Genomic DNA, 25,246 nt, shown 5'->3' with positions numbered 1-25,246 from the left:
TGGTTTTACTTTATGATTTATTTTTAGAGCTTTTGAAGTTGGAGAAACATGTTGTGATGCTGCAAGGACAGCATCAACACTGGAAATGGGACACAGGGATATCTCATCACCCTGTGTGTGTGTGTGTGTGTGTGTGTGTGTGTGTGTTCAAGCTCAGATAATCTTAACAGTTTACATGTGTGTTTGCGCAGTAAGGATGGAGCAAGGCTTTGTTTGATGTTCTCACTTGTTTGATTTTTGTGGTTGTTTCTGACTTGACTTTTTCCACCCAGCCTTGTCATGCTTCGATCTCTCTTAGTTTTTAAAAGGTGTTGTCTGTGTTATTGAGTGCCTTGTGTCCACTAGTTATGTTGTTGAAGCCCAGAGAGCCAGGCCTGCAGTCAATAGAAACACTAAGAGTAGATGCAGATAGACGTTCCCTCAGCCCATCAATAAAGTCTTTCAACACTCTCTCCTCCTCTCTCACTTATGTAACACTTCTCACTCTCCTCAGCCACTTTAATAAAATCTTATCCGCCAAGTCACTGCTGTGAAAATCACATTACTTAAGACAAACAAAAACAAACCGTAAACATTTAGCTGCTATTAAAAATATGTCCCTCTTTTTTTCCCTCAACTTTTGTCTGACTGTTGAAACCCAAAGATGCAGTTACATTTTTTGTAATTAGTTGAATTAATTAATTGAATAAACCATGGCAGCATGACAAAACATATCTAACTGTAATAACCAGGAATCTAACTTTTTTAAGAAGTTTGTATGTTTCTCTTTGGGGTTAGGGTCTTCTTATTTCCCACAATAGCCTGACCTGTTCTTTTATTATTTTTCCCACGCCACACACCTTCCCTCTCCTCTCCTACCTCATACCTCACTCAACCAGCAGCTGTTGTTACGTAGCCATGTACAAAATCCCACTTTTCCACAAAATGTTCAAATGCCGGTCTTGAACTCATCTCCCTATGAGCTCGTTAAAAAAGGATTACTGTCCCTTTATGTAACAAGACTTAGTTTTAACATACCTGACTCTCTAATGAACCTGTGCAATGTAGACCAATTAACGCTGCCATTGATCACTTTCCAAATTGTTGTACCCGTCGGGCACAATTCACATCCCTGGTGCCTCCAGGCTAAACGAGATACACTCATTCAGTTCCTGCCCTGCCACATAGCGAAAAGTGTTTTGTGTGTGTGTGTGTGTGTGTGTGTGTGTCTAGGTATATGTGCGTGACTACAGAGTGTGAACGGGGGCGGAAAGGCAACACAGGGCCATTAATGAGAGGGGAAAGAGAAGCTTCTGTCTGTCTCTGATGTACGTTCGCTTCTCCCCTGTCCTCTTGTTTGATGGTCAGCCTTGGTGCTCTTTGGCTTTCCCTCTGCCTATTCGTCACTGAGATTTACACACACGCACAAACACAATAGTTCACTGTCTCTCCGTTAGTCTCTGTATACTCTCACACTCACAAGCCACTAACTCACTGACAGCTCCACTGACTGTGTAACAGCCGAGTGCCAGACATAAACTCAAACCTGCCTGTGTACACACATAATTACATGCAAATAAAAACATGCTCAGAGACTTTCAAGCTTTAGGACCCTTAAAACAAAAGTGAACGTCTTCCATGAGTGAGAGGAAGTTTTTTAATAGTTCTTCCAGGCTACATGATACATTTAACAAGCTGTTCTCAGGACAGTTTTACCATCAAACCCATTAAAATGCTAAATGGAATCAAAGACAGACCTGCTGATATAAATTCAGTTTTTATTGGCGGAATAGATGTGTGATGTCCTGTGAAGAGGCCGAACACTATATATCTTCAATCGAACAAAAACGTGCACATTTACTTTTATGGAAGCTACATATTTAGTATGCTTTTCTCAATATCTCAAAAAACAAGATGATAACTTTTTCAAATTTGAGTTGTCAACATAGGAAGACTGCAACTAGAAATTGTCATTAAATAATGTTTTTCAGTCTATTAAATGCTACAAACCGGAAACATCAACATAACAGTTCACTCCATAATGTCTTCAGTTTACAAAGATATAAAACACAGATATGTGGCAAATCCTCACATTTTTGAAGATATAACTAGTAACTATTTTCTAGTTTTGCTGCTTTTAAACGTCTTTGCATCCCTGTACGGTGTCCTTGAGTGCCGAGAAAGGCGCCTTAAATAAAATGTATTATTATTAAATGTATTATTAATTATTTGTCACGTTTGCTTGATAAACGACTTATTAATTATCAGTTATCACATCTGCATTACTTCTTTGTGTAACAATGTTGATCTGTGTTGTCTACACTAACAGAGAAAAACAAATCATGTATCGTGTATTTCTTTTTGACATTGTATGTATCCAGTTTTTCTAACAAAAACGCTCCATACATTTATGAAAACATTGGGCGATTCGTCTTTGGCAGATTGCACCAGTCAAATAAACATGTATTAGACATTTAAGGGTTAAAGGTGACAAAAAAACGAGGCCTCTTGCGCTGAGGCCAGACTGAATGTAAATGTTGACGTCATGGCAGCAAGGATCCTGCAGACGCGTCTGACAGCCTGATAATTACAGCTTTTTCAGGAGCTGAGGTCAAGTGCCCCTGTAAAAGGCCAGAGGGTTGGATGGTGTGTGGAGGAAGGGTCCTAATTGAGAGGTTACCATGGTAAGGAGAACAGCTGGGGTTGAAATGAAGGGCCTGGTTACCGTTGTTATGTGTTAGGGTCCCCTGTATTTGTGTACACTCTTCACATTCTTTGCCCCTGCCCCTTTCATTCCCTCACTTTTTGTCTTTCTCCCTCTGCCCCGTCTTTTCCCATCCACTGACCTCATCGTCTAAGTGTTTTTCTTCTTCTTCATCTTCGTCTCTCTCTCACGACCCTACAGATGTCTTGCTCTTTCTCCTTGGCTCTCACAAACACACCTCCTCCTAACCCTCGTTACCACCTCTCATTACATCCCATTTCATTCTCTGCTGCATTCTCTCTGATGTGTATCCAGGGTTTGAGGTTCAATGCCCTCACTAATCAATGAGCCAATTTTTTTAGCCATGCTAGCAGGGTTGCTCTATGGATGGTCCCCAGTCCAACAAGTGTCTCAACAAATATTGGATAGACATTCATGAAGATGAAGACTACTGACTTAAGAGATAGGGGTGGAAAATCGATTATTAGTTGCATCGTGAGTCAGACGTGTACTTCAGACTTGGACCGAGACTATTGTTCCCCCTTTATTAGTTACACTGCCGCTTCTACAATTCCACACATTCATTAATATCAATGCCCAACTAATAATTTTCACTCACGAACACGGTAACTCTCGATGCTTGGCTACCTCCCTCTCCTCATTCTTCAAAGGGCGTCTACATGACAGGTTGCAAAAAGTTACCGTGAAAGCAAGCGTAGCGGAAGAAAAGATTAACAGTAAGTTGTCAGTCTGGCAGTAAATTTACAGTGTGGGTCACAGTGTGTCCGTTAATAAAAGTCGGTCTGTTGTTTCCCCAACTGCTGGAAAGTGAAGGCAGTTAGCACTAGCAAACATCTCCCCTGGGCTAGTCTGGAACCTAAGCAGGAAAGCTAACAGGATGTTTTTTGGCTGCTATGTAACATTAGCTACATTTATAGGAAGTAACGTTAATTTGGCGCATGTCATTACTACCTACTTTACATTACAAATACTTTGCTTTAAAAGTACAAAGCAGTCACATAGTGAAAAAAAGTCCTGTATAGAAAATAAAGATGCATTGATAATCGTTTTATAATCGCATCTTAGCCCTTTGAATCGTAATCGAATCGTGAGGTGCTCCCCTGATTTTTCCTCTAGCGCCATCATCACATCAAATGTTCAGTGGGGTGGTGATGGAGCCTTTGGTGTGAGAGACCCGAGTTCAAATCCATTGTGAGACACCAATGTGTCTCTGAGCAGGGCACTTAACCTCTAGTTGCAACAGAGGCGTGCGACCTCTGACATAAATGGCAATTATAAGTCGCTTTGGATAAAAGCGTCAGCTAAATGAATAAATGTAAATGTAATGTTTAATTTGCCAATCAAATGCTTCCCAAATTAGCCTCAGCTGAACTTTTTACTTTACTAAGTAGGTGAACATGGGAAACACTATACCTGCTTAAAATTAGTATGGTAGCATTGTCAATGTGAGCATGTTAGCATGCTGACATTACTGTAGCGTAGTTTTAAACTTTTAGTTTTGTTTTGATTTTGCCTTGTATAAATCAAAGAAATTGTCAATATCCACATGACAATTTAATTGAATATAATTCTTTAGCAAATTTCCGGTTCTTTTTTTTCTTTATCCAGCTAGAAACCCAACACTATTAACAAACAAACAAGGAAGAACATTTTTAAGTCCTGGCAGTGATCCAACAGAGCCACACTGAAAAAAAAAAGAAAAGTTCACTTTTCTTCTTTATTTCTCTGTCTACTTCACTGTTCTCTCACATGTTTTTATTATTCCTCTTTCACTTTCGCCTGTCTTCAGGCTGGCTGCCATTTATCTCATGTTTTTGTTTCTCTTGGACTTCGATCTTTTATCTGTCCTTATCCCACCCTTTTTTCCTCCACTCTTTTAGTGTTCTCCGGCTATGTGTCAATTCATCTCAATTAAAATAAAATGTTTCTTCTTTCCACTCATTCATCCTCCAGTCTCTTTTTGTTTCTGACCACTTTTCTTTCTCTCTCTGTGTCCTTCCCTCTCCTGCTCATTAACCTGTGATTAACTAAAGGCCCTAAAACCAAAGGAGCTGGATGAAGCTTCTTTTTTTCTCACGGAGTCATAAATCTATCGCTCTTTCTGCTTCCCCTTTTCTAAGTCTGTCCGCTCCCTCCTTTCCCACCATCCATCCATGCAGAGCTTCTCTGTGCCATCCTGTCTGACAGCTCTTCTTCCTCTATTTCTCTTTCTTACTCCCACTAAGTTTCTGTGAAGGGAAGTATTTCTGTGTGTGTTTGTTTGTTGAACGAAGAAGTATTTGTTGTATAACTTAAATTTCATTGAATAAATGATGGTCAAATTATGTTCTTTACCAATCAATTTATCTTTCTTTCTGATGATCATTATTTCAAAAGTTACAGATAGAATATTTGTACTTATATGATAAGACGGGTGGGTGGGTGGGTGGCAGTGTTTACTTCAGGTCTGGTTGGCTTCTTGCTGAAACACTGCACAGTGGTTTATAATACCGTGAGGAAAGACTTTACAGCTTTGTTATCATGTCAGCACTACTGTCGTCACAACAATTATAAGGTAAATGTAAGAAATGCCTGCAATGCAGCGCCTCGCCGGGTGAGCCAGGTTTAACCTTTTTGCTGGAGTCAACATAGTGGTCTGTGTTAATTAATGCAGGGCTGCTGTTGTTTTTTTGCTTACTTATAATTTTTTTATGAGTAAAAATTTTAGCATCCAAAGCACAAGTTAAGCTTTTTTGTGACGTTATAGCTTGTATTATAAAGCAGACATTTTCGATATATTAAATCTTAAATGCAAAAATAATCTATTTTTGGTGTGTGTCAGTGTGGCACCCAGGGAATAGAGCATAGAAGTTAACTGTTCAGTCTTTGTTCTTTTCTTTTTGCAGGGTGAGAGAAAGGACAGGGGTAATTAGGCTTTGTTTCGTGAAAACAAAAGCGCTGCCACTACTGTATGTGTGTTTCTGTATTTTTGGGTGTGCAGGCTCAGAAACAGTTCCTGTTTTCTCAGCCAAGTAATTTAATTTTGCGATGCAGGAATTCAGGCTTCCACAAACAGAGTTGCTCTCTTGACATTTATGCCCTCAGCAGCAGCAGCAGCAGCAGCAGGGCCTTTGACCCAGTTTGACTCCCAAAGTTTAAATGTACTTCCCTGAAGCATTTTTCCTCATTTCTCTCACCCACTGTCATTACCAGAAACACGACTAACCGAGGAAAACAGCTTTGCAAGCTTTTGGGTTATTAAATCACTGTTTGCAGGGTGATAAGGATTGTGAATGTGACTGGTCTTACAGTTAACCTGTGTTTAATGAACACAGATTAGGGTCGGTGGTGTTGGAAGCTTTTACAAAATAAATATTATCTCTTTGAGCTACCAGTGCTTCAGCATTGGCTGGGAAACGTCAGCTCTAAGATGACCTTAAGTCTGTCTCCAGATGGGTCAACTTCCCACTTTTCATCACGTGTACAGACATCTCCTAAGTAATTTGCTGGCATCCATGTTTTGTTTTGTGTGTGTCTGTATCTGTGTGTATCCTCAAGTCAACTTCTGTTAATCCATCCTTATTAGTTTGTTTAGGGGCCACACTCGTCCCTTGCACTCTCCTGTTTTCATCCTCCTCTTCTGTTTTCTAATCTCTTAATGGCATCTCAGGGTATCGCTGTCTGTCTGTCTCGCTGTCTCTCTGATGACTCCTGGCTCTGTTCCTGTCCGCTCTTTGGAACAGGAGTAACGATCCGCTTAGTTCTCCCGTCAAAACATAACTTATTTAACTGTCAGCAGTAACAGCCTTGGGAGCCTTTGATGTGTTCATCCCACACTGAAAGAGATCACAGTAGGTGACAGATGGGACATGGTGTTCTCTGCATAACTGGTTAAAAAAAGTGACCCGCTTACCACTGGCAATTACCTTAATACTGTGGAATATCTGATAGATAATATGTATTGTATGTAATATATATGCTTTTCCCTTTTTTATTTTGTCATGTTTAGAGACAGACAGGAAACAAGGGAAGAGAGGGAGGCTGGAATCAAAACGTGGACATTGGTTATATGATCTGAATAAACATCTGAATAAATCATCATATGATGGCCACCAGGACACCCCTGACACACGTATAGATAGAGAGATACTTTTTTGGCAGTGGATTATATCTGTCTGATTTAATTTATCATGTTCAGTTAACTTGATTGTCAGTGAAGCCTCGATCAGGTCCAGTGATCATGATGTCCAGCTCCTCGCTGTGTGATTAGCCATGCCTGACTAACCAACAGTCTGAGGTTGATTGCTTATGCATGTTTGACCCAGCGATGCCAAATCCATTTGTCTGGATAGAGCGAAACTGTGTGTGTGTGTGTGTGTAAATGTTTTACTGACTATGTGCTCATATTGTACTGAACATTAAACAACAGTTTGGGTTTATAATTATTTTCCATAATATCTCTACTAGGAATGTTGTCACAAATTTCCCCCAGTTGTCTTACTCCTGTGAACTGATGCAGACTTCCAAACCACATTTAACAGACTGAAAAGTTTGGACATCACGCACAAAGTCCAGAGAATAATAAATAAACAAAAGGTTACTGGACCTGGATCCAAGTGTGAGATGAAACCTTTGGGAGTTTAAAGCTGAGTAAGATGTTTAAAAATCAATGCTGCAACACTGGAAGCAAACTGAATTTACTTATTTGTAACTGGAGCCAGTCTGCCCCCTAACCGCAGAGCACGACACTGCAGGGGAGCTCTGCATCTCTGCGTTTGTCCCAAAGTTTGGAAGCATTTTAAAGTGGCTCAAACTTTCACTGCAGGCTGTATATTAACTATTTCTCATTTTACTGCAAACAGAATTACAACTCCATCATTCTGTTTCAGGATCCCAGTAAACATTTCAGTGTGTAGCTCAGTGGCTGAGCGCTATACAGCCTGGTGCTTCACTGTGCTATGCCATACTGCTGATGGAAATATTTTATCAAAACAAGTGCAAGTATTTGCTTCCTCTCATGTGCATCCACCTTGCTCCCTGTACGTGTAGTGTCATGTCTGAAACCTCTTGGTACTTTTGTTTAAATGGATCAGCCTCAGAATGGCAGATCAGGACTCTGGCAGCCGGCTCATTTTCCAGACAGGAAGTGTTTCTGCTACATTTCCCCAATGGAGAGGTCAGAGGTCACGCAGCTGCTGGAGAACAGTGTGGTGTGGGAGGCTGGCCGGCAGTGTGTCATGGTCACACAAGATGCAGCTGTGTGGTGACCGGAGTCTCAGAATAGCTGTTTTATCCACATGGAAAAGACTTACAGCAACTCTTAATTTCACTACCCGATTCAGAACCAGGACTATATCTCTTCAGAAGACTAAGACTGTAATCATTTCAGAATGGCAGAATACTATTATTAGGGCATTAGGTTTGTTAGGAAGAACATTTGATCTTATTTTATCTGATAATGTACCTTATTCTCAACACAAAACTATCACAGCTTTGTTCATTTTTTTGTTCTGATTAAAAAAAAGAAATTCAGGTTGCACAGGTGGAAGCTGGTATTAAATGCAGAGGTGAATGAGTTCAGTCTGGCAGATGGGACTGTCAGAGGAACTGCATGGACGGAGCAAGCGGAGATGGAAAGTCGTCATTTTTGTTGTAGCTACATAGACATGAAAGTCCAAGGTTAGAGGATTCATCACTCTAATGTGACTGCCCTTTTCCTCAGCCGGCTCTTCCTCTCTTCTGCCCTCCATCAACATATTTTTCCTGTTTCCTCATGCAGCTGCCTCATGTTAAATGGGCCTAAGTATTGTAATGTGTTTGATACCACTTATAGCACAATATCTGAGTTTCAGTGCCAATATCAAACCCTTTTTTCTGTTGAACCAAGTGAGGATTAATTTTATCTGTCTCGCATGTTTTTATTATTGCTCTTAACTGTCACAACCTGGATTAGGAGTACATGACAAAATAAATAAGAGGGTGTGTCTGTCATCAGATCAGTATGTTAACAATGTAGGGCTGGGTGATGGGGCCAAAAATGTTATCACAACAAAGAAATTTCATACCATTCAATATTGATAATTATCAAGATAATTGTCAAATCATTATTTCTTTCAAATTTAAAGGCTGATTTTTGCTCCTGAGTGAAAGCCAGATGGTTAATTGTGGTTTTAAACTTTTCTTTATGGTCAGAACATGACAAACAATATTTTTTCAACAAATACGCATGAATAAAATTAAATAAAATATTTTTGCAGTCATAGAAAAATTAATTGCTGATTGTTCATTTAACATTTATTGAACATTTGTTATATTGTTATTGAGAAAAATTACATTGCGATAATTATTATTGTTTTATTGCCCAGCCCTAATACAGTGTCTGAGTGGTAAGCAGTATGTGTATGAGGGTGAAACACAAAGTACAAACACAACAGTGTCAGTCTACAGATCAGAGGAAGAGAGTGAGAGGATCTTGCAGGCCTGATTTATAACCTCCTGAGCCCGGCCTGCTCAGGTTTGTTGCGTCTCTGACAAGGCCTTGGCGCCACCCATCAACTTCCTGGATTAAAAGGGAAAAGACATTGCCAACAAGGAACAACAAAATAGGGTCAACCGTGAGGCCGTCACACAGCACAAAGTAGCCTTTTGCCTGAACAAAATGCTAAAATCAATTCAAATCAGATCAGCAAATACCTCATCACAGAAAATGTAAACGCAACTAAGAATCTGACCAGCAGTCAGTACCAGCTTAAAGTAATTGACAGTTTTCTATTAATCTTTTAAGAGGAATACGCAGCACTAATGTGAAAAGGCGAGGTGCAGTATGGACACAAAGTTTAATAGTATCAATAAAAAGGTTTATATTCACCATTCACCTCATGACCTTCACCATTGGCCGGGGAAAGGTGCTACACAGGTGTAAATATCATAGATCATTGGATCTTGTTTGACAACATAGACTGTGTGAACATTCTTCTTCAGCCTGCAGTGTATTTTCATATGCTGATACAGTTTATGGCTCTACCTGCACTCTTCTGTGTACAGGGAGAGACATTTGTGTGTTACAGTAATATCATAGGGCACAGGGCAGCAATTCTGTGCACAAAGTATGTGTGTTTGCATACTTCTTTGTGTGTCAGGGTCACCCTGGCTATCTCTGTGAAGGATGCTGACTTGGAGAATTGAGCCTTACTGGGGGAGGGAGAGACATGCTGCTGCATTATACACACAGGAGTGAGACAAGCAAACAAATAGAAGCATTGTTGCGACAAGACATGACACAAGGAAAAATAATTTCCTCCTCTGACCAGTGAGGCTAAATGTCTATGCTTTGATGGTGAGCACAAGATTAATTATGTTATGCTAATATAGTGAAAGCAGAGACAGCGTTGAGACTGTATAGTCACAAAAGACTCTGTGTGTTTGTCTTTCTCACTCTCTTTCTTGGTGTATGTGGCAGTGAGTGTGAGATTTCACTCTGATATCTGAATGAAAAAAGGCATTTACTTCCCAACACAAACAGCCAATACAAAACCAAGCCTTGTCTGCCTTGATGCTTCCCAAACTCTCTTTTCCATCTTCTTTTTCCTCCATCGTTCTTCTTGTCTTTCCTCAGTCTTGTGTCGAGCTTATACAGTAGTCTGACATCATCCGCAGGCTTTGTTACATCCTGTGTGTGTGTATGTGTGTGGCTTCCAGACGCAGCATTCTCAGCACAGGGGGGACATGAGATTGGACCTCTGACCTTTTGTCCTTCTTGCAGGCTGACATACATGCGCAGAGGCACCCACATACACAACAGTAGCTTTTAATTCAGCCAGTGTACCATGTTATGGTATGTGAATGTGGGAAGAAGAAATATACTGACTGAAATAATAATTTTGTATAGTTTGTCGTGATGTGATGTAAAAATGAACTCAAAGGAGGAGATTTGTGAGTTCAGGGGTGATGAAACGCTACTTTATTTATGAAAGAAATGCAGATGAAACTGAAACCTGCTAGTTATAAACTCACTGAATTGATTAGAAATCCCCAATCAGTTATTAAGTAGTTATAGCAACTGCTTTAAAAGAAGAATTTTATCAGTATGAAGTCGATAACATCAAAAAAGATGTGACTGCTGTCAGACATTGGTGGTTTTTGGGTGCTAAATGTGACACCGGTCTTGCTGTCAGTGGTTTTAGGGTTAACTCGTGCAGCCTAACACCTTACATGTTGGCCTCTTCTGCCCCACAGTGGCAGCATCACACTCTTTACCACAAGAGACACGTGGTTGCTAAATTTCCTCTTCAACCTCTTCTCACTTTTAATCTCTTTTGTTGTTCTCCCCTTCTCTCCTATCAGTCATAGTTTGTCATTCAGATTTTTTGAAATTCTCTTTTTATGCTTTTAGTCCATTCTTAAATTTTAAATTTTTGTGAACACACTCAATGCAAAAAAGAATTAAGAATTTGCTGAATTTAGGACAGAAAGGACTCTAGGGAAAAGTAAAACATTTTGAGCCTAAGTTGGCTCTTCATCAGGTATAAAGGTAATTTTAGGACATGAAAGACTCTGGTTAATGTTTTTCTGTTGCAATGGTAAACCACTAACAGAACATCAGTGTGCCTCAGTGGATAAACAGCTGGCATCAGGATCTCATCTCCATTACCTCATGTTATTTGGTAATTGTTGTGATTAGGAAATGACTAATAGGAAAGAACCTCATTACTTTCCTCTCCATATATCCACCAGGATGGCCTTTTATTAATTCTTTGTGACCAAACCGCTCCAGTATTACTTTGCTATCAGGTTAATGTTGTTCTCCTAAATGAGGTATTAGGGTTGAAAATGGCCTCAGCATGCAGCAGCACTTGACTTCGAATTAGATTTTGCACCTGACCGCAATAAAATGCCATCAGGTTGATTGTGGTTGTTTGTTGTTTGTCTGGAGGTTGCTAGGACTTAAATGTCAGTAGCTTTTCAGAGCTGAGTTGATAGCTTGACCGGACACACACACACACACACATCTCTGCGAGGTGAGAATAACTCTTGGACCCCCTGCCTTCCAGTCTGCAGCCTGAACCATGCTGAATCATGCTGTAATGTATGAACACACACACTATGATCACCTTTGTTTAATCACCCGCTCTGCATGAAGGTTTGAACACACTATCGCAGTCAGCAGACATCATTCAAAGATAGCCGCTCATAAATATCACAACCAGGATGAATTGCTCACTCATAGCAACAGAGGTAAACACACATACACACACTCCTCCCTAACACACACACACCATCAACAAACTGCTGCCAACATGCATACACACTGAAAAGAGAATCACTAATGAAGGCAGCATGTATTCAAATAGTGGAAATAAAGCTAGGTGCATTATGCTCACATACTGTACTGATAGATTAAAAAAAATCTTGCATAGAGATAGAAATACACACACACAGGAAGATGAACATGTGGGTATCTCCCATGTGGTTTCCTTCAGAGAGTGTGAGGCAACCACACACAGGCACATACACAGTTTAGTCCCATTTAATGTATTTACCGTTTTTCTAACGGTGCGCTGAGCAACAACGGCTGCAGTCTGGTGGCTTGTTTCAGGGGAATGGAATTCACTCTTAGAGAGTCGGAGAGCGAGCGAGGTTCAGAGTGAGTGAGAGAGACAGTGAACAAGAGAGGGGCATGGTGGGAAAGAGGGAGGGCATATGAATGGAGAGAAGGACTCAGAAGTTATTAGCAGTAGTTATGTGCTGAAAGTAGAGAGATGCTGGAGGAAGGACAGGAAGATTTTTTTTTGTCTTGTGTCAAAACAGAAGAAGTGAAAGGAGAAGAAGGATCCTCATGATTCTGTTGACTGACATTTAACCGCTAGTTTTGGGACTTTACCTGCAAGCCTGCAGCTACAGTAACTTTTTTGGTTCGTCTTTGGACGTTTATTGTTAGCTTGAGGAGCTATCTGACATATTCTAGGAGTTTGGAAAGCAGAGCAACAAGATGGACTTTCTAACAGACCCTACAGTCATAACGCCCATCCTGGTGGTGACTTTTCACTTCTTGACAGCAGCTGGATATTGGTTTTACTGTCGCCGTCGTAGACGGACAGCCAGTTTTGAAGGTAAACTGTGATTTTGAATGTTTCTCTCCAACTGCTGCTGAGAGGGAGAGATGAGGAACAGTTTGTCCTGTTGACTTTTTTATTGCTCATCTCTCCTCTGTCACTTCAGCTATAATTAATCTCCTATTTGTAGAGAGATGAAAACAATTTGACTTAAGCTCCATGTGCTTCCTGTCTAGGCTCCACCCCTTCTGCTGTGTCATTTTTGTATTGGACAGCATCTTCATTTAGATCATTCCCTTTAGAATTTTGCGTAACATCTGCATGGCTTTTAAAAGGCTTTGTATGTATCCGTAGTTAGCATGAAGCTAAAGCTTTCTTAACTGGCAGCAGCAGATCACCTCATGGTTCCTATTTTAGTTTGAGTGGAATGTAAAGCGGCCTGTGCTGTAAAGAGTGTATACGAAGGTTTCTCTGTTTCATCTCCCGTTACAGTGAGACACTGTTTTAATGCTTTTGTGCTGCAGGACTTGATTGCTGTGTCTCATCTTCTACTGCATGAGTCAAGGGAGCAGAACCTTCCATATTTGGCTCTTTGTAGAGACAGGCTGTTGTATTTCACAGACTATTGAATCATATAGTCACATCCATGTAATTCAACCTGGAGACTGCAATCTGTGTGTGTCTTTGGCTGCTTACGTGGCCATCTTTGTCTTGTTTTTATAACTACATGCTCTACTATACCAAACAATGAGCTGCTGTGCTGCCAGTATGCTGCAGAGTTTAGTCATGTGTCTTATATGTCTAATTATTCATAAATAATGGTAACCATTGATGCAATACCATGTTTTTACAGCATTAAAAATATTCCAGTTGGCTTTTGATATTTAGCTTTAGTTCTAATACTCATTTAAACCGTGATACAAATACTCATTATGTAACAGGCTGTTGTATCTAAACCATTTTGACATGATGTTTATACTGACCTTCATACATTTACTCAGTAGCTGTTGTTAATACACCTAGTCCTAATGTTTGTTCAAATCCAGTGTCTCCTACAGTAACACTGGAAAAACTGAGCAGAATTTTAGGTTAGTCCTCATAGGGAGATGAGGGATTTGGTTTCAGGGCACGAGTCTAATTTGATCTGAATGCAACGATTGGCTTGGATTCACCAGGGGAAAAATATCTGGCGTGACAGTGCAGATCAATGAGGTTGATCTCTACTGAGAGGGCACTGGATGCAACAGGGATGATAACAGAGACAAGAGGGCAGTAAAAGGGAGAAGGTGTTGAGGTAAAGTGCCCTAAAGAAAATAGTACAGCCATGAAGAGAAAGGAAACAAGGAGATTAATTAATTTTATTAATATTAAATATTAAAATGACCCTTTTCTCATATTGAAGTGATACTTCATTATAAATCATCTGTGTGTGGTGACGCTCTGTGGGCCTGAATGATGACCAAAATATGGCTAAAATCAGTTCTTTCTTGCCACGCTGTCAACATCTTTTAATTAACAATCCTCAGCAGGAAGGAGCATTTAGCAACACTATGGTAAACACATAAATGTATATTATGTAGTTGTACTGTTTCCTGATACAAAACAGGAGCCTCATACATTGTCCACTTACAGTATATGGTCAGTTGAGGGTGTTGGGCTCATTATGCTTGATTTATGGATTAGGTTTGCGTGATATCATACACTGTATAAAAGAAGTGGACGTAGGCACTGTGACGGCAACCGTTGTTTTGTGGACTATCGTTACCTTGAGTTTGGCATTTTTTGTGGGACCAGAAAGACCATATTTGGACAGAAGGGCGGAGCTCATTAGAGAGCAAAGAGAGCTGGGGAAGGATTCACATTGCTGCGCCGCGGTAGTGATGCAGCTGTACCGCTTGAGTGTGTTCCCAAATAATAAATTCAATATTCAAGAGCGTCAGTTTGTGTTGAAAAGTGGTGCGGACATAAGGGAACAGATCAGGCGTGATGATACACTTGGGTCACTTGGGGTCTGGGGGTCTTCCCCCAGAAAATTTGGAGCATTAAACAATTCATGTCCTGCATTCTGGAGACAATTTCTGCTCCAATTTATGGTGGAAATGTCTTTACTTATATAAAGAGAAACAAGAAATTCAGCTGGCAGGTGACAGTTCATTAATATAAAAATTTATCAGCAGCTAACATTTCACATTTGATTCTTCTATATTTAAATTCCATTGCATGTTTTCTTTTTGTGTGAATAAACCTTTCTCAAAGCATTTTCATTTGTTAGTTAACATTTCTTGGTGGAAGCTATTTTTCAGAACATTTTTAATAAATGCTTTCAAAAAGTGATGGGGACAAAATCAGCCATTTCAAAATGTGGTAGGGACATGTCCCCAGCTTCTCCAGTGTAAATGACACATATGAAAGTGTTTTATGTTAAAACTCTTTGATGTTGTCATTTAAGGTACACACAAGGTAGGTTAAACTCAAATGTTTGTCTCTCATAATGAGTGTATGGTATTAGGGACGTGTCCATGTGAGTGATTCTGAAACCAGAGTGAGGCAGGACTTTACTCAACTGTCAGACTACTCATCTGTGACACACAGATGCAGTTTACGGGTGTGTGTGAGTGGTGATGTTGCGTGATGCTGTGGTTATTTTTCTCATCACAGGAAACAGAGCTTGTTACAGTGGTAGGCCAAGCATGGTGTAGGGTGTGTTTGGGTTGTACAGTGAATTATGGCGGTTTACACTTTATTCAAATTATTATTATTATTGCTGTTTAGCAATAATAACATCTACTTAACCAAGCTCTCTTAGTTTAAAACAAAGAGCAGCCTGTCCAATAATATAATCAGTATTTTAAAAATTAAAATACACAACAGAGGGTTCATCTGATTTTAATGATAAATAACTTATAAAAACGGTTGACCTTGTATACTTGTTTTATTAAACATTGAATATCTGAGAAACATCTAAAGAAATATCCACTACCAAAATGACCAGAAACATTTAAATGAGTGATCCAAAAAAGTGTTTTTGTGAGTTTTTGTATTTTTGAGGTTTCTTCTCATTTTCTGTCATTTTGGGTTAGTTTTTAAATCAAGAAACATCCGTGCTGATGACCTAATACATAAAGGCATCTATGTAATGTAGTATTGACCTTGAGAGTTTTCTCTAATATAAGATTGTTGGCTTCAATTTAGCCACCCTCATGTGTTCTTCTTTATGGCCACAGGAGGGCAGATTGAATCTAATCTTAATCTGATGACAGGGGCTTGTGGCTAATTAGGCCACTGGACATCTGGTTAGTGTGTAATTGGGACATAGCAACCAGACAGTGACAGAGAATATTTAGATATTTCAGAACAAATACTGGACTTTTGACTGGACTTTAAATCTCCTGCAAAATCTGTGTCTCCCCGAGAGTGGGTTTGTTCTGCTTTGCCATCAGTTTGCATTCGATGTTCGTAGCTCAGAGGGAAAACTGGGATAAGAATCCGAAGAAAAGGAAGAATGAAATGGAAAAAAGAGGCATGGAGGCTGCTGCCAGCCTTTGAGTGGCACCAGAGAGGAGGAGGTGTATAAATGAGCTCTGGGAGCCAGCCTAGCTGAAAGAGAAACAGAAAAGAAAGTGAAAGTGAAAAAAGGGAAGATGATGGGCTAACAGAGGAAAAGGAGGACACTTGGAAACATCCCACTCACTTTTAAATGTAATTAAATTACAAGAGGAGAAAACCAGAACACCGGAAGACGGGGCAACAGACAGGGAGTGCGAGGGAGATTAGAGCTGATAACGGGGGAGAAGGAGGGAGCGAAGGATAAGCACGCTGTGTGGTATTAGAGGCGTAAGCTCCGTCTGGTATTTTTAGTGTGGATGGTCCCTTAGAGATGGAAAGAGGAGAGATTCACTGTGAAGACACGGAGGAAAGGAAGACTCTGATGGCAAGACAGGGCAAAGAAGAAGAGGACCTAAAAGAAGGAGGGATGGAGATAAAGGAGTGACGTCACTGGTGGAGGAAAAGCAGAAGGAGGAGCTTGTGTTTCTCTGTCTGAGCTTGTTGTGACTACAAGAGTGTTTGAGTCACTGACTGGTCAGGTGTGTTTCTGTACCGTACGTGAATACAGAGTACACCTTTGTTAAGAGCCAGAAGCTGCTGTAATATCAGCCTTTGCTGGATTGACGTCTGTGCTCACTTTCTGATTCCTGGCCAGATCACTGAAGACTGGTGTTTGACTCAGAGGCAGTGCTGGAGAAAGGTCTGGCTGAACCCATTATCCTTTTGGTATAGGGGGGGAAAAGGCTGGCTTGTTTTTCTTTAACCCAATCACATCTTTGGCGGTGCTAAGTCCAGGAAGCAGCAACAGTGCCCTTTCAAAATAGTGTTGGAAGATAGTGAAAGGAAGGACAACTCCAGCTGAAATAGTCAGCCGGTGGCAGGCTTATACCCACAGCCTACTTCCTTTGAGCCATACTAACTCTGAGGCCATAGCCGAGCTTTTAGCCTGCACATACTGCTTCCACACTGCTGATTCTAAACTGTGTTTATTTTTAAGCATGACAGAGCAGAAATTATTCAAAACTGCGTTGGTGCTGTCTGGGACTGCTGAGCTATTTTAAGAGACAGCAGTGGACCAGGAAGAAAGGAAGCAAGAGAGAGAGGGAGATGTTTCATAAAACTATGAGTTCAGGCTGTCATCTGTGAAAGGAACCAGGACAGTTAGATTTCTGTGTTGTACACACATATAATACATACACTAATGACATGAATGACTGCTTGGGCTTGTTTTTTCTTTCAACATTAAATTAAACAACGTCACAGGTCTGCTAGGCCTCTCTTGAGACTAAAGTCCAAGTCTCTCTCTCTCTCTTTTCTTCAGAAAGCTACAGAGCTTGCATCCCCAGGAGCAGGAAAGCCTCGGGGCTCTTGACCCTTTTACAAAAGAAAGCTGAGTAGTTTGTGTTTACCTCGTAATAAAAAGGAACCTGAGTGAGTAGGAGTAAAGGCGAGGAAATTAAGGAAATGGAGATATCAGAGAGCTGTTGCATCTGACTTTTGTCGGCTTGAACTAGAAGAGTTTATGTTTGCATGTGGCAGAACAAGCTGTGCTTGTATATTTTTTGGATGCTTTTGTGTTTTTGTGGTATGCCAAGACTGGATTACATCATCTCAAATGGATATGTCTGGGACTTAAATAAAAATCTTTTCACAATTGTTTTTTAAGACCTTCTCTGCCTATTCTCCTTTGCACAGCAATATAGTTTGTCCAGTTCTGCTCTGTGAGAAAAACAGAAAACGGCCTCTAAATGTGGATTTACTCAAGATCTACTGTCCTTTACAGATAGTCAACTACAAAAAGAAAATAAAAAACATGTCAGCAAGAACAGTTGCTTACCTGCGCAGAGAGGGAGAGGAATTGTAGAAGCACAGCAGACCCCCTCTGCTGCTCTGCAGAGTCACTGTCAGCTGCAGTCGAGTACAAACAGTCTGTTGTGGCCTGGAAACAGAGAGCGAGCAAGCAAGGGAACAAGTGACAGCGAGAGAGAGAGAGAGAGAGTGCCACTGCCTGGTGACGAAGTAGAACTGAGTTGAGGGAGTAAACAGGGAGGGAGGGAGGGAGAGAGGGAGGGAGGGAGGCTGTCCTTTTTGGACTGAGGGCGAAGAGCTGACGCTGACTTTGACGTACACGTGTGAGAGCAACTGCTACTGGGGGAAAGAGTATGAGGGACGGAGCGAGAAGGCCTGTCTGCCAAGAGAGGCTGACATGGCAGCTACCACGGGGATCGAGGAGAGAGGGAAAGGGTAAACCACAGACTAAACCAAAAGAAGAGTAGATACTCCGGTAGCAAAACCAGTTGTACCTGCCGGTGCTCTCCTGGTGGCTCACCCTGCATCTTTTAAATCTGGACACGTGGAGGCAGCTTGTTGCTAAAGACGTCTTCCAGGAATAACTATCTGACTTTCTATCTTGGATTATGGACCGTTAGCTTCTCTGATTAGAAGAAGAGGAAAACATAAGAGCTGTGGACGATGTGGCCCGACTACAGGGATGAATGTCATCTCAACGCTCACCTGTGCTCGCTCATGTGCTGTGCAGGTCAGTGTGTGTCGGAACATGTGTGTACCGTTGGGTGTGTGTATGTGTACATGCCCATAGAGTAGCTGTACAGTGTTTGCCGTTGTTGTTGTTTACATGCTGTCAGTGTGCGCAGTGGATCCTGTCAGCACGTGTTTCACTGTTTAAACAGTTCCTGTTTGTGCGCATACCGGTGACAGCCGTTAAATGTGATTAAAATAAATGATCTCTGTTAATCATTGTCAGTGTCGGGGTGAAGACGTCAGTGTGTGTGTGTGTGTTTTGTTGTTGTGTGTGGACAGCGTGGAAGGGGGTGTGTACACCCTAACAATGCCCTCCTCAGTAGATGAATGAGTGCCTATCCGTAGCTGTCACTCGCACACCTCAACTCTTCTCATGTCTGCAGTTTTGCTTTTGTATAAATAATAATGTTTAATATCACACGTGATTATTAACCTGATTACTACACCTTCATGAACCCGGCTTTACAGGCTTAGTGATGAGTGCTTTGCGCAGTGTGGTTCACCGATATCTGTCTGTGAGTGCGTGTGTGTGTGTGGGGGGCTTTTACATGTAAAACATGTAAAACATGTAAAAGTCTTGAGTGTTTCCTCTCGGCTAACTAGCTCAGCTACCCGAACAGGTTTGGGATGCAAGGCTGGTTACAATGGTGAAACTATTTTGCAAGAGCATGTCGAAATATGTGTTCTTTGCCTGGGGGCTTGCCCTCTATGTAAACTCCTTAGTGTGTTACTGTGTATATGTGTGGTGCAGTGTTGAGATTGACCTTGAGTTTTATCCAACTGACCTACTAAATCCTAAATCAAATTTCCTCTTTGGAAATCCTTTCTACTTTTGGAGCTCTGCAGTCGAAGGTGTCAGCGCTGTTTAGAGGCTCTGTGGAGTTACATGTGTGTGTTTGTATAGGTGTGGGTGAGAGAGAGAAAGATAATGAAGGAGGAAGTGATACCGTCATGGCTGCTCTCCCTCATAACTTCTCCATGGCGACTGATAAACAGCTGGCAGGAAAGGGAGGTACCTGCAGCTGGCTGTGTTCTTATTGGCCGAAACTGAATCAGTTTGACACACTGGAGGGAAAATACTGAGTGGATGAGTGTGTGTACAATTCATGATGTGAAGTATTTCATCATGTTTTACACCTAGAGTGAATATTTTCACCCATATGAAATAATTAAATACGGACCTAAATATGTTTGCCATTTAATAACAGCTAAAACTAAAGTTGTGATACAGATTTATATATAGATTTATGTCTATATTATAGATTTAGGGTTTTTGTGCTGACCAGCCAGGGACGCAGGAGTAATAGTCAATTGTTTGCAAAAGAGTCAATTGTGATAAGAAGATATCATCAATTTTGGCTCTGTGATATTTGAAAACATGTAGAAAATTGGGGGTTTTTGTGTCATATTTGTGACATTTTAGTTATAGCAGTGGCAAAAAGGATAAGCTGTCCTTATTTACCAAACTTTGCTGAATTCTGTAGCCTGCCACTGTACATTGCATTTTGTATCTCTTATGATTAAAATCTTTTTAGGAACATGCAACATCACTGGAAAGGATGTTTAACTATCCCTTCAGCAGGAAGTATGATATTTAACAGAATGGCGGGAAGGGAAAAGGGGTCTGTGTTTTCTCCCAGACAGGCTGATACGAGAACAGAAAGTCTGGATAGGAACAGAGCCTCCGTCAGTGTGGAGGAAGAGGAGGTGGTGGTGGGGGAGGAAGATAACACAGCATCAGGCTCTATTCCTGCCCCGGCTGCCTCACTCCTCCGGCCTGTGGAGGACGTGGGCTGGAGCTCGGCCTGGCTGCAGATAACACTTCAGTTAGAGACTGAAAGAAAGGTTATGCCTTCAGAAAGTAATAAACATGCAAGCAGCTTCTTTTTCCCCCAAGTCACATTAACGAGAGAGCGAGGGATATAAAACGAGACAAACAACTTTTTGAGCTTTATTGGTGCCACCTCACTCAGGATGACGTAATCATGGAAAAACATGATAAAGACGTCTGTTCAAGAGGTTTGTTGGTATAGAGGACATGACCTTTGAGTTGAACTTTCACACCTTCTTAACTAAGTGTTTGTCTTTAAATCAGCTCTTATACTGCTATACAAATAGTGCTGAATAAGATACCAAACATGAAGTAACTGTGAAGATTGAGTCATCATAGAGGTGTTGTTACAAATCTTATTTTGGTGTGTGAGTGCTATCCAGTTACATCCTGTATGTTCGTGTCTTTTATTGAGTTTATGAAGTGTGTGCGTTAAGTCCCTGTGAGTGATCTAATACAATCTGTGTGTGTGTGTGTGTGTGTGTGTGTGTGTGAGAGAGGAAAGAACAGAAACGGTCCCTCTCAAATTGCTATTCACAAATCAAATAAAATACAAAAATCCATGCCTTGTAGTTGTTACAGCATCACCACAAACTGTCTCTGTGGGGTGTTTAGCCTACTGCTTTGCTCCTCTGAGCTGGATTTGTATCTGTGTGTGTGTGTGTGTGCGTGTGTGTGTGACGTCTTCATCTACATAAATCAGTGGAATAATTCCCCTGGCTGCAGCAACCATGCTGGATTTGGATTATGTAAGTAACGCCTTTCCTCTTGTCTTTATTTCCTTTTCTTCAGATGAGCGGGACAGGGTTCAGAAGAAAACCTTCACAAAATGGGTCAACAAGCATCTCATCAAGGTATGTGTCATGGAGTTCAGCTGGCTTGCAATGTCCTTGTTTTGGCTTTATGGAAATGGTTTTAAAGGGTTCTGTTTTCTATTAAATGCTGAACATCTCATATCGTCAATAGAAATTTATGTTGTTGTTATGTCATCTTATACATATAAAATTAATGTTCTAAAATCAAACCTCATATACCTTTATTTGAAAATCAATGAAGTCAAAACTCTCAGGTCATAAAGGAACTGGACTATGTGCCTTAAATCTAGTGGGAGCATTATAATAGCTTCAGAAAAAGCCTCTCTAGGTTTCCTGATAGGGATTCATTTTATTGCCTGACTCATTCCCACTGCTGCTATATAGTAAGTAAACCAACTGAGCACAATAAAAAAGAAAAAAAAAGAAAAATCTATCTGCATCATTGGCCTTTGGTATCTTTTCACAGAGTTCATTAACAGAATATTAGCTCCATAAAACAGTTATGATTTATATTTGTGGTGCAGACACTCCTACTGTGGCTCCAGCTTTCTGTCATAAAATGGTACATACATTTTTAGTAAAACATCTGTCCAGATCACTCAGCCTGTTTGCTTGATCACTGTTAGGAGTGGCATCTAAAGTTACAGCTTGTTAAACAGTTTCCCTCTGTCCGGCCGTGTTAACACTTCAATCATGTTAAACAGCGAGAGTAAAGTGGTGAATAAACTAAATGTTAGACTTTAATGAATATTTAATAGCAGTTTGAATTAAGAGATGTTTCCTGGAATGCAGATATATAAAATTATTGACTGGCAGACTTTCTTTGTCTAGCCTGGAATCTGAACGTGATTATTTCATTTGAAGGCATCAATAAAGAAACACGTGAACAAATTAAATCTGAATGAGCAGCTGCATAGTGTCTTCATAGCTGGCTGCTTAGAAACATTGAGCTAAATAATGTGTGTGGTTCTTCCCTGCACGGTAAAAGAAACATGCATGATACTACCTGACGGCCCTCAAATCATGTCAGAACATCAGTTAAAATTCTGCATGCTGAGTCAAACACTTGAAGTAAAGGGCATACTGTATTGCTATTCCTGAAAATAATGAAGTGACGGGAAACATTGATTTATGATATCTATTATAACTGTCAGCTATTTACAGATAGTGTCTCCTTTGTAGGTCACATACAGCCTGTTCTGTCTGTGTGCATACCCTCACATCTGCACACACAAACACATGCCTTCCATAAAGCACAGTATGTACACCATGTGTCAAACACACACACACAGGTGGTAAAGAGTCTGAGGGGGGAGAATGCGGGGTATTTCTGTCACATGACCCAAGAATGAAGCATCTGTGTGACCCCATAACTCTGGAGCGACTGTCACCGCAGTGCCCAGCCTATGAATGTAACTCTATATCAGCTGGTGCTGCCAGACCAACCACCGACTGTAAATGTAGGTCAGAGATGGAGAGTGAGAGCAGCAGAAGGAACGATGGGATGATTTTTCAGTGATGGAAAAGCAACTCCCATTAATATGTAGTGGGATGTTGCTGTTTTACTGCTTTTGTTTGTGCTTTCTATTACCAGAAAGCAGACCAGGTATGATTAGCTGATTCATTGGTTGACCAAAATGTAATTAATTAAAATTTGATAAATGGTTTAGGTCATTTCTTAAAGAAGTATAGTATTCTTCCAATCTTTTAAATGTGAATATTTTCTATGATATTAAAATTAATATCTGTAGGTTTTGGACCACACAAAATTCCTACTTGTGCTTTGGGAATTTGTCTCTATTTTCTGAGATATTATTGATTTGCCTGTTTTGTTTCATTGTAAATTGAACATCTTTGTGTTTGTGTGTTTTGAAACCTCAGTCAGACAAAATGAGCAATTAAAAGACAGCTTGGGTTCAAAATTTCTGATTAATGTAGACCCAATGATTAATCACATTTGTCGAAAAAATATTTGACATGTAGTAACAATAATAATATATAATTATAATTGATAATGAAAATAATTGTTTCTTGCAGCCCTTATTGAGAGTTAGAGACAGTTGGATTTGAATGTTTTAAAATAAAAGAGACAGCAAAGACTGCTGTTCTCTTACAGTACACTACAGTACACAGTACGCTCTTCTTATTATCCAACAACACACTCAATCATTCACACAGACACACACACTGCCAGCCATTACATTAGCATAGAGGTCATCTAGAGTTACGGAGTTGGATTTATAAAAGAGAGTGCGGACCTTTACGTTCGTAGCGAGATGGGAAGATGAGAGGAAAGATGGAGGGTGAGACAGAGGATGGTGTGTCTGGAAGGCATGACCTTAAAACATTAATAGCATATGAAACAATTCTTGTCACATCTGGTGAAATATCTGCTGTTGCTGGATGAAAAAGTAATATTTCAAATAGTGAGTATGTCCCAACAATGTGTTCTTCAACAGAGAGTCTGGTGAAATACTTGTGTGTTCTACATCATCTATTGACTATGAGCCAGGTCTGTTGTGGTTGCTCTACAAGCCTCCACCCTATCAGCAGGGATTTGGAGACAAACACAGACAAAGAAAACAGAACTAAGGCTAAGAGCGAGAAAAGATCAAGAAAGAAAGACGCAATAGACAATAACCTCCTGAGACAAAAAGAAGTGACATTAAAGAAAAGATAAAGGGACAGAACAGAGAGGTAGACAAAGATAGACTGAAGCCCTCTGCCCCCAGCTTCCTACTGGCGGACATCATCGCTCTTTGTTTCCTGTTTGCTCTGTGTGTCATGTCTGGTATGCTTTTGGCTGCTCAGGTGTACAGGGTGTTAACAGGTGTGTGTGTGTGTGTGTGTGAGAACAGTGTAAATAACGGCTAATATAAACACTAGCCTCCTGCTACCTACCTGCTGGCATGCAGTGACCCAGCAGGATGTTGACACAGTGAGCATAAATCTGGAAGCTATGGATTAAGAAGTCAGGAGGAGGCAAGAGGTTTTTCAGAAAGATGAAGAAGTGTTAGCCCCACTGTAGCTCAAACAGCTAACAAGATGTTTAACAACATGCAATCTGTCTGTAGCTGTTTTTATGTATTTTGTGCAGGCAAACTTGTTAGTTAACAAACACATCAGCAAGTTAACACTGACTTTCATAATTAAACACACCCTAGTATAGAAAGTAACCCAAGAACTTCAAATGTTCTGGCCGTGCACTTAAATTACTGTAAGCTAGATCACAGCAGCCATATAACACGCACCATATGCTTAAATCTAGGGCTGCAACTTATAATTATCTTCATTATCAGATATTATCTCTAAGCTTTATTTGTATAGCACTTTTCAAAACAGTTCCAAAGTGCATTGCAGAACAAAATAAAATAGTACACACAGTCAAGATCAAAACAACAAAATCATAAATAACAATATAGAACATAAGACGCGAATAAAACAGTGTTTAATAAATATCGTATATTTATTTGTTAAATTACAACAGGTTGTAAAGTGACCGTATACAGTAATATAAAAGCAATTATAAAATGGTAAACATAAATAAACTATAAATAGCAGGAAAAATACAAATAAAATAAATGAGTTTTGAAAATTGATTTAAAGGAAGGTTGTGGGTTTGCTAAGTTAAGTTCATCAGGTCGGGAATTTCAAAGCAGTGGGTCTCAGGGCTGTGGGAACAGTTAGGAGGGTCCTGCCTGAGGGTCGCAGGCAGCGGGTAGGCTCGCAGGGCCCAAGTAATCTATGATTTAGGAAAGAGCAAGGCCGTGTAGGGCTT

At 40.4% G+C, this 25,246-nt stretch overlaps 1 protein-coding gene across 7 annotated transcripts in view; it reads left to right on the top strand.

Annotated features, from left to right (window-relative positions):
- The window catches only part of macf1a (microtubule actin crosslinking factor 1a), a 235,402-nt gene that overhangs the window by 76,427 nt on the left and 133,729 nt on the right, over positions 1-25,246 (top strand). For all 7 annotated transcript variants that reach the window (XM_046057989.1, XM_046057982.1, XM_046057991.1 and 4 more), the window contains one exon: positions 21,446-21,507. In XM_046057989.1, the coding sequence (XP_045913945.1) occupies positions 21,446-21,507 (62 nt within the window). The remainder of the gene's footprint in view (positions 1-21,445; positions 21,508-25,246) is intronic.

This window comes from Micropterus dolomieu, linkage group LG09 (assembly GCF_021292245.1).
Source record: "Micropterus dolomieu isolate WLL.071019.BEF.003 ecotype Adirondacks linkage group LG09, ASM2129224v1, whole genome shotgun sequence".
Lineage (NCBI taxonomy): Eukaryota > Metazoa > Chordata > Actinopteri > Centrarchiformes > Centrarchidae > Micropterus > Micropterus dolomieu.
This window is presented reverse-complemented; position numbering and strand designations above follow the sequence as displayed.